Raw genomic sequence first — 12,542 nt, forward strand, 5'->3', positions numbered from 1 at the left:
TTCTTTTCTCTTTTTCATTTGCATTTCTGATTTGTGGTATTTTGTTGTGTTTGTTTTGTTCCCCTCATTTGCTTTTCTAATGAGAGAAAGAGTAAGATTACGCAGCAAGGCCAATGCCACACCCATCCACGAGTGGGCGCCGAAAGACCGTCCTAGAACTGAGGGAGGGAGGGGAAGAAGGCCTTTTGCCACACCTTTATTCCCGCCCCCGCTCTCTAAGCCCTGCCCCTTTAGCCCCGCCCTATCCGCTGCGCCCCGCCCCTCCTTCTGGGTCCGGCCGAGTTAGCCCGGCCGCGCCCTCTGACCACGCCCTCTATAGGCCAGCTTGCTCCTCCGGCTTCCAGGCCATGGCGTCGGCAGTGGCTCCTTGGGCTCCTGGCTTGTGGCGGGCCTGCAACGCGCTCATGGCTGCTTTCTTCGCCCTGGCCGCTGTGGTGCAGGTCAGGCGGGCTGTGGAGGGCTGGCAGAGGGACCGCAAAGCCCGGGCAGCCAGTTCTCAGGGTGGATCAGAATTGGGACCCACAGAGTCCTCTCAAGCAGAACACGGATGAGTTCTTGAGGTTAGGCTACACGCTAAGAGCCTGACCTAGCGGCCTGGCGTGCAAGTGCACGCAACTGATCGCTTAGAGAGGGACCCAGAACCGCAGCTCTGACACCTTTTCGAACCCTCAGCTCCCGTGAGATTGAGTGGATTTCAGCGCCTAGGAGGAAGGAGGAAGCAGAATAAACAGCATCCTTACCGTACCTCCTAGACCTCTTCCTGATCATCTTCAGGATGACTCCCCTCGTATTTTGAGACCTAAGGTGGGTCTCATGACTGGGTGTGAGATCTAACTGCTGTGTTCAACCGAGAGTCCCTTCAACCGTCTTGATGCGCAGACTGCTAGACTAGCTCACTGTCTTCTGTACCTCGAGCCCATTGTAGCGCCTAGTTCTTTACAATGAATAGCAGATACAAGGTCAGACCAGACCTAGGATACATGGGTCTAATGTGAGCTAACACCTTGATGTTTTGACATTCTAGGTGAACGATCCAGATGCAGAGTTGTGGGTGGTGAGTATGAGCTATGTTTCAAAATGATCCCACCTTTTGACATGATTTATGCCTCTGCTCCTGGAACACTTGCCTAAAACCTGGAAATTAACACCTTTGTGGGATTACTTTCCTAATTTTTCTCATTAGAGGAGGAAGTCACTCTGATCATATAACGGACAGGAGTGTGAATTCTGAACTTTCTGGAGACACAGAAGTCTTTCCACAGGGAGCTTATACATCCATCATTTTTGTTCTCAGATGACAATAGAGAGTCTTGGAGGGAGACTTACAACGTTATCACTGAGGAACTCTTTCTTGGGTTAGGGGACAGTGCTCACTCTATAGAGAGCAACTAGTTAGAACACTGTGCACACAGAGCTGAGTTCTAATCTGGTTTCAATGTTTGTGCAGTAGAGCCACAGTCTGAAACTGCTTGTTACCCAGAGTCCCCTGTCCCCACGTTAAATGACCTCTCCAGCACTTTGCTTCATAGCCTGAGTTCAAACTCATATATCCCTGCAGGAAGCTTCATGTTGATTCTCCCAAAGATTGCAGCAAATGGCCACCCATACCACCATGCTGCTCTTTGAAACATGCCTGGGATGCCACAGACTACCTTTCCTCTCCACCTCCTGACCCAGCACTTTCTGTTCTCAGCAGAACTACATAGGCATCTTCACTCAAAACCTCTCACCTTTAACATCACTGCCTTGAGATGCTGTCAAAAATAAAAGTAAAAAGAGAATTCAACAACACTCATTCTAGGTATAGGTACATGGACAGGGCCCGATCATCCTACCTTTGCTCACACAGGGATAATGAAAAACTAGTCAAACATTCTGACTCCCTCATTTCCCCTCAGCCCTCCATTCCTTCCCCTGAAGACAGCCTTATAACCCTTCTGTCTGCCTCCTGCCTCCTCTGCCTCTAGGCTCCCTGTACATCACTGTCTGCTTTCAACCTTTTGTTATTTCCCAAGCTAAGCTGGAGCTCCTCCATTGGGTCTTTAGGCCCACCACAGCATGACCCCTCCCACATTTCCAGCATTGTCTTTGAAGTCTACTCCAGAAATCATGGCTACTGCGCCCTGTCCCTAGCACGTGTGCCTAGGCTCCTGGGACTGTCTCAGATGCTGTCTCAGTCACTCTGCCTCTTTCCAGGAGGATCTGACTGTCCTTCTTGAACTCGCATTGTAGCAACAACTCATTTGGCTGATGCTCTGTGCAGCCAGCTTCCAGGAGGACAAGGACATATTCTTTCTCTTCTTAGGAGCCTTACATAAAGTTTCCTCATAAAGATCCTCCCAAGGGGAGTGCAGAAGGAATGGATGTATAGATGAACAATATTACATTACTTTCTACACTTTAGAGACTAGGACTCCACCAAGCTCCTGTCCACAGTCCCTAATGTATAGTGTGTGCTCGTTTATGGTCTTCTATTTCTGACTGTCTCTATCTGTGGCATGGGACTGACCCTTGACACCTTAAGTGTGTCCTTGGAAGAGCAGCAGTGTTCCATCCAGAGACTTGTCAGAAAGGCAGAATGTTGAGACCGACTGCACACCTCCCCACTCAGCACAAGACCCAGGTGATTTCTACATGCTAAAGACCCTCAAGGAGCATGGCTGCCCATCTGTCAGCAACAACCTGACTTGCAGGTATCAACTGGCTGATATTCCAGTCACCAGCTGGGATAGAGCAGGAAACACTAACACAGACTTTGTGATCCAAGGTGAAAGCCAGCCACAACAGCTCTGGTCATTTCCAAAGAGACTGAAGGTTTCTGCTCTTAACATTGAAACTGATGTGGTGAAGTAACCCCCCTCTCCCAGAAGTCTCCAAGTTTTATAAGCCTGTTCTCCCTTCTTGCCTTCTGCTTCAGACACACACACACACACACACTCACACACACACACACACACACACACAGAGAGAGAGAGAGAGAGAAGACAGACACACACACACACGCCTTCTGCTTCACACACACACACACACACAGAGAGAAGACAGACACACAGAGACAGACAGACACACAGAGAAAAGAAACAGACACGCGCACACACACACACACACACACACACACACACACACACAGTGCCAGAGTCTGTGCGTTACAATGCTTGGGAATAGGAACTTTGCAGGGCCAATCTCCCAATTCCCTTTCCCAAATGAACAGCCTTGTCTCAGTACTGGAAACATCAGACCCACATCATTTGGATGCTTTCTGTGACCTCATTTGCATAACTGATTCGAATACCGAGTCACATGGTCCATGGGAGCCCAGCCTAGCAGGGCCATCTAGCCATTCATGATGGTATTTTCAGAGAATGCTCTTTTATGTAAGCAGGGAAGGTCACCCTGGGTATGGAAGTTGCTTAGGAGAAACTGGGAGGCCAGCATTGACAAAACACTGCTCAGGGCTACAGCTTGGGGGTCAAAAGCATTTTCTGGAAGAGCTGATGGAGGGATGTAAAATTCCAGCCTGATGCAGTGATGAGATCATGCTAGCAGAATTACCACATCCTCCGTGACTTCATGAAACAGAGGAAAATCCCTCAGCCTGGTGACTGGGGACCACACTTCTATCTGCTGGACAGTCTGGAACATTCTACATGTTGAGTGTACTCCCGTTTTCAGTGCTGGGGATGAGAACAGTCTAGACTGGGCTAATGCTCCTATGTTGGACTTCACATTTTCCAACTGTACTAGGAGGAGCTGGGACAGTAACATAGCCATTATCAGGTGAAAAAAATGTGGATTCAAACCTGGCACTGCCTCCTGCACTCCACTGTAACAGCTCTTACAGCCATACCAACTCCACATTAACTTTTGGACAGGTGACCTTCCTGTAACTAGCAAGAACACTCCAGTCTGATAAGCTGGGGACAGCATCCTGAGTCACTCAGGTCAGTCTCTGCCAGCCTTGCTCCATGTCCTCACACTTCTTTTTGCTAACAGGTGGTGTATATGATCCCAGCAGTACTTACCCTGCTTGTTGGGTTTAATCCTCTTGTCACAGGTATGCATAGTGGATTCTTCATGAGGGTTCGGCAAATCTTAGAAGGGCGGGAATCTACTCTGCCAACACCCAAGGGAAAAACAAGATCCCAGGCATTTCACTTCTGATAATGACTAGCTCCTTGTCACCTCGTGTCTAGGTCCTAGACCATCCTCAGAAGACTTCCCCAGCTCTTGGCATACTAGCCATTATCAACTGGGACGCAAGACCTCTTGCAACAGTTGTTTTTTTATGAGATTTAGTTCATAAGGGAGAACTGCACTGACTTCTTTTTTTTTTTTTTTTTTTTTTTTTTTTTCGGAGCTGGGGACCGAACCCAGGGCCTTGCGATTGCTAGGCAAGTGCTCTACCACTGAGCTAAATCCCCAACCCCCTGCACTGACTTCTTCTTTTTTTTTTTTTTTTTTTTTTGGTTCTTTTTTTCGGAGCTGGGGACCGAACCCAGGGCCTTGCGCTTCCTAGGCAAGCGCTCTAACCACTGAGCTAATCCCCAACCCCCCCTTTTTTTTTTCCTGCACTGACTTCTTAAACCTCCAGCTAGTGTTAGATCAGATGGACAACAATCACAGTGGTAATCATGTCTTCTCGGGGACTCAGGGGGCAGTCCTTGCCTGCCTCGTGATTTTATTTTTCCTTTCCAATCCAGATTAGCTCATTTATTTTTACATATTTTTGGAGACGCACCACTCTTTTTTTTTTTTTTTCCCGGAGCTGGGGACCGAACCCAGGGCCTTGCGCTTGCTAGGCAAGCGCTCTACCACTGAGCTAAATCCCCAACCCAGAGACGCACCACTCTTATTTACTACTTTCTTCTTTGACATGTAGTCAAAAATCTATTTATACAAACTGCCACTTGTGTGTAAAAAATGCTTATCACGTCTGTAACACACCTCTACATTTTCCATTAGTATGTGTTGCTCCTTCCCATCTCCCCATGCTTAGTTCGTACGGCAATGTACGGTGTGCTTTTATGCATCCCCCATTTGGTGCAAGCTAACCTTACATGAAAGTGTGTGCTTTACGCCTCTTGGCATAAGCGTGATGTATTACTCCTCCAAGCTAAGCAACAGAGAGTGGAGAGGCCAGGTATGCTGGTGACAGGGGCAAGTGGTATGGGAAGGGTGGCTTTCCAAAGAAAATGGAGTAGTTTAAGGCAAGGATAAGAGAGTGCCTCCTTCTAGATTCGACCTGATTAACAGCTGTAGGACATCCACTTGTAGGCAACTGCATCTGGAAGAGTGTGTCTGCGATACACATGCTGTTTTGCGCGCTGTGGGCCGGTGGCTTGGCGTACCACTTCTTGCTTCATGCAAAGCAGAGCATCCTGAATGAGGAAGAAGGCAGGTGAGTAGCGGCTTTTGCTCTCCGGAGGGGTGGGGCAGACCTGAGTAATTCTTTACCACAGCAGCTTCCGGGTTCACAAAGGTGATGTAACTCCCCCAACTGTACTAGGAGGAGCAGGCGCAGTAACACAGCCATTATCAGATGAAGAAAGTGTGGATTCAAACCTGGCACTGCCTCCTGCACTCCAGGATAACAGCTCTCACAGCCACACCCATTCCACGTTAACGTTTGGGCAGGTGAACCTTGACCTTCCTGTAACTAGCAAGAGCATACATAATACAGTCTGATAAGCTGGGGACAGCATCCTGAGTCACTCAGGTCAGTCTCTGCCAGCCTTGCTTAACGTGTCACATACCATCCCCTCATCTTGGTCAGAGCATTTACTCTCAGTTTATTATCCTTCCTTTGTTTGGCTCCCAGACCTTTTCTGCGTTTTTGCTACCCTTGCTGGGGTCTGCTGGCACCATGCTCCAGAGAGAGACTTGTGTGTTAGGTGTCACTGACAAGGTGTGGTTTGTTCTGGACCCTAACCTACGCACGCTGGAGAGATGGCCAAACCGGATCTGCAGACGGGATGTACACTAAATGGGTTGAGTCACCTCCAGCCTGAAGCCCAGGAATCAAGGGTGGGCTCGAAGTGGACCTCCAGTGACAGTGACAATATGCCTGTTCTTCAGCTAATGCAAGAGGCACACATACCTGACACAAAGCTCCACAAGCACATTTTCTGTAACACAATTAGTCTGATTAGTACCACCATTATTCTCCCTGCAGTCTCCTTCAGCTCTCACACTGCGTGTTTAGATTTTGTATTTGTGTGAGCCAATGCAGAGCACCAACTCCCTTTAAAAACATGAAACTAATGACAAATGAAACCCCAGCCTGTTTGGGGGCTGTACCACTCCCAGGGATGTGTAGTGGGGGAACAGCAGCCACTTCATAATTGAAATGCGGTGTTTTCCAGGGAGCTGTCCGGCCTGGTGATTGTCACAGCATGGATGGCACTGTGCCACAGCTCATCCAAGTAAGTTCAACTTATCAGTAAAAATCAAGGAATCAGGGGCTGGAGAGATGGCTCAGAGGTTAGGAGCACTGGCTGCTTTTCTAGAAGACAGGAATTTAATTCCCAGCATGCACAGAGTGGCTCATGCCATCTGCTAGCTTCAGTCCCAGAGGATCTGATGTCCTTTTTCTGGCCCCCACAGGTGCCAGGCACACAAGTCGTCACATACCAACAAATATGTAGGCAAAACACTCACACACATAAATAATTTTGACCCAATTTTGTATTTGAAAGTAGTAAATGTCCTACTTTCCGAATGTACATTGGTGTTAATGCTTTCCATGTTGGTCACTCCATGTTCAGAGAATATACTTTGTAGGATATAAGCTCTTTGGAAAATATGGGGGAGTATTTTATTGCTCAAACTATAGGACACCCAGGTAGACATGTGGTACTCTTACATACATGTAAGCAAATACTCATACATACAAAATAAAAATAAATCTTAGAACAACTGTAGCCTGATAATATAGTCAATATCAACCTCTGGCCTATACACACACACACACAGAGAGAGAGAGAGAGAGAGAGGAGAGAGAGAGAGAGAGAGAGAGAGAGAGAGAGAGACATACAGACACACATACACACACAGATACACACAGAGAGAGATACAAATGCAGACACACACAGACAGACACACATACACACAGACACACACACAGACACACACAGAGAGAAAGAGAGACATACAGACACACATACACACACACACATACAGATACACACACACACAGAGATACACATGCAGACACACACACACACACACACAGAGGCACACACATATACACCTAATAGAATTCACTTTCTTTTTACATACAAAACACTAAAGGTTCAGCTATCAAATATTCCCTACATATTTCAAAGAGCTTATATCCTACCAAGTATATTCTCTGAACATGGTATAGTTGAAACAGAGAAACCATCAACAGCAGTATAACTTGGCAGCTGCAGAACAGCTGGAAATTAGGACATTGCTTTCAAGTACATTTGGGCTAAGAAAGAAAGCCCAGTGGAGATCAGAACCATCTGGAACTGATTCAAGGTAACACTTACACTTATGAAATGTAGCTTAAAACCATGCTTAGACACAGAATCTGAGCTGTAGCATATATTTGATGTGAGGGGCGAGGAGGTTGGGACAAATGAGCTAGGCTTCAAGCTTAGAACATAAAAAATGAGAAAAGAAACATTAAAGCAAAAATCAATTAAATGAAAAAACTGACATGCAAAAATAAGAGAACCAGTAAGGACAAATCTGGATTCTCTAAAGTTATCACATTAATAAGCCCTAGTAAGACCTGAAAGAAAAAAAAAATACACATCTAAGAACAAGATCCACGGAGGCACAAGTAAAAGACACCTCAGCAGTTAACTGGAGCACACAGCCCAGCTGACAATCAAGTCCTAAGACACAACTCTGTGCAGTATACTGGATCAAACCAGCGGTTCATCAAAACATCCAACTGACTTAAAAGAGTTGATCATCAACACACCAATCTACAGGCCCTTTTCAGGAACTCCTATTTTGGACTCGTTGATTCATTGTTGTGACGCTGGAGACAGAATGTAGGGCCTTGTACATGGTAAGGCATTTGTTCAACCAGTAAGATATATGCCCAGATCTCTTCACATTTTATCTGAGATGAGGTCTCGGCTGCCCTGGCTGGCCTTGAATTCACTCTCTACCAGGCAGGCCTTGTATTTTGGATCCTCCTGCCTCCAGAGAAAGCAACAGTGTCTTCGAGACCTGGGAAAGGTTAGGCATGGTGCTATATCTTCTTATCCCAGCACTCAGAGGGGTGAGGCAGGAGGATTGCTACAAGTTAAAGGCCAGCCTGAGCTACATAACAAATATGGAGCCAAGAAGAATCACATAGCAGGATGCTTTCTCCAGGAGAGAAATAATTCTCACAAGGGTACCAATGGGGAGGGGAGGGAGACTCATTAGGGAAAGATCAATTTTAGCATAGTCTAGTCTAATTAATTAGTATTCCTTAAAATAGAGAGGGAAAAGGCATTTGCAACATATAGCAAGTGTACATACATTTATAAGTATATACAGATTTTATATAAATCAATATAATTTCAGTAGAGAAACTATTGAGATGTAATGTTTTACTAATTCAAACTTTATGCATATTTCCAAAGAAATTTGTTTTCTTAGACTTCGGTTTATCACATGTTTTTATTTTTGTAGGAATTCAGTCGGTGGAAGAATGCACTTGGCTATTGCTGTTGTAATCACCCTATTCCCGCTCCTGTCGTGGGTCTACGTGTACATGAACAAGGAGATGCGGTCCTCCTGGCCAACTCACTGCAAGACAGTCATTTAAATGAATCCAACAGTGTTTAAATTGGTACTTTCAACATCTTATACGCACTGGGGAAACAGGCCAGTTTCCCAGTTTATTTAAAAAACAAAAACAAAAAACTGGAGTGGATACTAGAGATGATTTAAAGTCTTGAGAATGTAACAAGGCCGCCCACAATGTGATGGAAGATTGACTAGGACAGATAAGGACTGGGAGCTAAGTCTCCAGAGGTCTCTTCTGTGACAGCAGTGGACCAGGCAATGAGCAGAAACTTGAGTTTGAATCCAGCTTTAGCACTATGCGCTAGGGGAAAACCCACGAATCTCCTGGTAGATATTTCCTCACATGTAAGGTAAGATGTCAGATCGCTTTAGTTACCACAACCAAACTAATACAAAGGCGCTCTGAGAAGGTGAAGCTCGAGAATTCCAGAGGAAGTAGAGTGAGGGGAGCTGAGGCTGGGTAATGTGCTGACATGGAGGGAGGTTCAAGACCGCAATTCCAAACTAATCTCAATGGACTTGACTGGTTCAGCTGCACGGAACCCAGAAAAATTTCAGGACAGGCAAGCCAAATGAAAGTAGAAAAAAAATAGAAATTAAAGAAAATATAGAAAAGATAACTTCAGAGTTAAGCAAGAATAGGGGATATTAATCATTGTTTCAATAAATATTAAAAATAAAAAACCCTGGCTAAACCTTTTATCCCAAGCTAGTGCTGGCACCAGGAGGGCTACTGGCACTGCAGGGTATCTTTATCTCAGCGGCTCTACGCTGCCCCAAGTACTCTCAGACCCAGCTGATCCAGGAGCCGTTCCAATGTGGCAGCTCGGCATGCTGGTCCCTAGAGTTAGTTCCCGTACGGAGTGGGGGACATACGGAACGAACCATAATTTATCTCTGATTAGTATCTCTCCGGTGGCTCTCTACTAGTTCAGAACTCTCTGGTTCCAGCTACCTCGTAAAATCAAGACTCAACAAACTGCAACCCAACAATCAGACTTATATGTTAAATTCTCAACCCACACAATAAACTCACAGGCAATTGATAAAGATATAAACTGCGCACCTAGATAAGATCAATTTGCCTACAGAAATCCATCCCTTAAGAAATATACACAACTATCTTGGCAATTCAAGACCACTCGGATCTGGGTCATCCTTCTCGTTTCTATCTTGATTCTCCTCCTCCTTCCCCTTCTCTCCTGCCTTACAAAAGCTTTGTCCCCGCCTTATTTTTTTTTACTGCCCAATCATGACCTTGCCCTACTTGTGCCAGCCCTCACCTGCATATAGACATCACACAAATCATAATTTATTCTCAGGGAAAACTAAGATGAAAAATCTATACATCCTTTTAATGAATATTGAAGTGACCACAAGAGAGGAGAGCTCTGTAGGTTGACACGGTCCAAAAGGGCAGACACAGGTTATTATTGAGCACTTGACTTGTGGGCGGGCTGACCAAAGGAGTAAAATTTTAACTTCTCTACTTTTAGAAGCAGGGAGACAACTGCCAAGAAAAGTTAAGTGTACATGGAATGGTGTGTGTGTGTGTACCTTTTACAACTGCAAATTTTGATATGGACTGTTGGGGTTGATCTGGTGCGGCTATGTATTCAAATGCTAAATACTGCCCCCCACCCCCATCTCATTTCATGCACACCAAATGATGTTATGCAAACTTGGCCAGCCAATCTTTTTTGAGGGGTTAATAAAAATGGCTGACAGCCAATAACTGGGGAGAATCGAGATAAGCAGAGTTTCTGTCACAGGGCTGGGAGGGGTGGGGGGAGGGAGAGCAGGAGGTCGCTATTTGATAGGATGGACCAGGAACACAGGTCAACTACTGGCAAGTAACTTGGGGAGCACAGCTGGGAAACAGCCAGTCTAGCATTGAAAAATAGTTTGGGGGAATCGCCCATTAATTGTGCTGAAGCTGATTAAATAAACTGTTTGGACTCTGTCTCTATTATTAGGGGGCTGATGGGGTCACAGTAATTAATAGTTATTAAATACCTCACAGCAACAATCAACAGGTGAAGTATTGGCAAGAGTTTAGTGTTCAGATGGATGTGCTCCAGTGCAAAATACAGTAAACCTTAGAGACAAACACAGAACGTATCTTATACTACGTGTATGCTGAAAAAATATTTTGAGATAAATTGGGCTAGATAAAATATATTGAATTTACTTTTGAAGGTGCGATTGCTTGAGTATTGTTTACATAGCTCATGTTGTGTGTTTGGTCTCTGCATGGGGAGCTTATCTAGGCTGGAATCGAACTCTGTAACCGGATGAGAGAGGTGGTTTGCATGAGAATGCCTCCACAGGCCCATGTCTGAATACTTGGTCCCCACTTGGCAGTGTTGTTTGGGTAGGTTAGAATGTGTGGCTTTGTTGGAGGAAGTAGTTATTGGGGATGAGATTTGAGGTTTTAAAAGATTCAGGCCATTCCCAGTGCCTCTCTCTGCCTCCCTTTCAGATCCCAATGTGAGCGTTCACCTGTTCCTGCTAACCCTCTGGAGGAGCAGGCTCTCGACTTGTGGGTCTCAACTCTTTGGGAGTCAAACGACCCTTCCACAGGGGCTGCCTAAGGCCATCTGCGTATCATATATTTACATTAAGATTTATAACAGTAGCAAAATTAGTTTTGAAGTAGTAACAGAAATAACTTTATAGTTGTGTGTCACCACAACACGAGGAACTCTATTAAAGGGTAGAGGCATTAGGAAAGTTGAGAACCACTGCTCTGGAACCATAAATCCTGAATTAATGCTTTCTTTCTAAGTTGCATTGGTCATGGTGTTCTGTTGCAGTGAAAGAAAAGTAAGGCAAGATATTTCGGATTTAAGAAATGCTCCTTTTGAGTAGTACTCATCCCCACCATGCCAAGAGTAAAAATTAGTCAGATACTGTTTTATATAAGACAACAGTACTCTGTAAATACTGAAGGGATACTTATTTTTGAAAACAGTGGCTACTGAAGTCAGATTATAAGGAACAAAATGAAATTGATATTAAAGCAATTGCAGTGCATTTTTGAGTCAATAAAATACACATCAAGGATTTGAGTCTTCCAGTGGGTTAGCCTGTGTGGTCTTTACAGCTTTTGTATGTCTTTAGGTCTAAGTCTTGATGAACCCAATCCATTTGCAGAGGACCTATTGATCCTCTGAATCATGCTTGATTTCTGTGTGTGAGTCATGTTCAGAACATAGATTCAGCATTTTAACACCCTGTATCAAGACTAGTATGGCTGTAAATATTCATAGTACCCTTGGAACCCTCGGAGAAGCACGGAAGACGCCTAAGTCTCAGTGTGTGCTTGCCTTGGGTCCTTACCAGTGGAATAAAAGAATTTTTATTTTTATTTTTTGAAGGCTAACCTTTCTTTTCCTTCAGTGTTTCTGATTTTATCTCAGCACTATGGAGATGTGCATGTATAGTGTCAGTTCATTTTTTTCGCTGGCAGCCTGGTGTTGGGCTTGGTGACCTTACTGGCCAGCTATGCTACCCTTTCCATGAGGGTCTTGAGGTTCTTGGAGGAGATCTCAGCACCTGAAATGACTTCACAGAATGGGGATGTCGCCTATATCTAAGTATAGGTGTTCTGAAACAAGCGACCAAAGTCCACTTACACAGCAGGGTAAGCGGACAGACTTGCCTTGGCTTTTGGCTTTCATGTGCTAAACTGTAGAGTTAACACAAGAGTAATTTCCCCATACCAAAAAGAAAAAGAAAGGAAAGAAAAGAAAGGAAGCAAAAGA

At 45.0% G+C, this 12,542-nt stretch overlaps 1 protein-coding gene across 4 annotated transcripts; it reads left to right on the top strand.

Moving 5' to 3' along the window:
• The first annotated feature begins 338 nt into the window (after positions 1-338).
• Tmem220 (transmembrane protein 220) lies at positions 339-11,841 on the top strand. Of its 4 annotated transcripts, none has more exon segments than NM_001305125.1 (6): positions 339-440; positions 1,025-1,054; positions 3,873-3,941; positions 5,275-5,398; positions 6,363-6,422; positions 8,659-9,467. In NM_001305125.1, coding segments are annotated over 3 exon segments (285 nt in total). In that variant the 5' UTR covers positions 339-440; positions 1,025-1,054; positions 3,873-3,941; positions 5,275-5,309; the 3' UTR covers positions 8,795-9,467.
• Positions 11,842-12,542: the final 701 nt, after the last annotated feature.

This window comes from Rattus norvegicus, chromosome 10 (assembly GCF_021556685.1).
Source record: "Rattus norvegicus strain SHRSP/BbbUtx chromosome 10, alternate assembly SHRSP_T2T, whole genome shotgun sequence".
Lineage (NCBI taxonomy): Eukaryota > Metazoa > Chordata > Mammalia > Rodentia > Muridae > Rattus > Rattus norvegicus.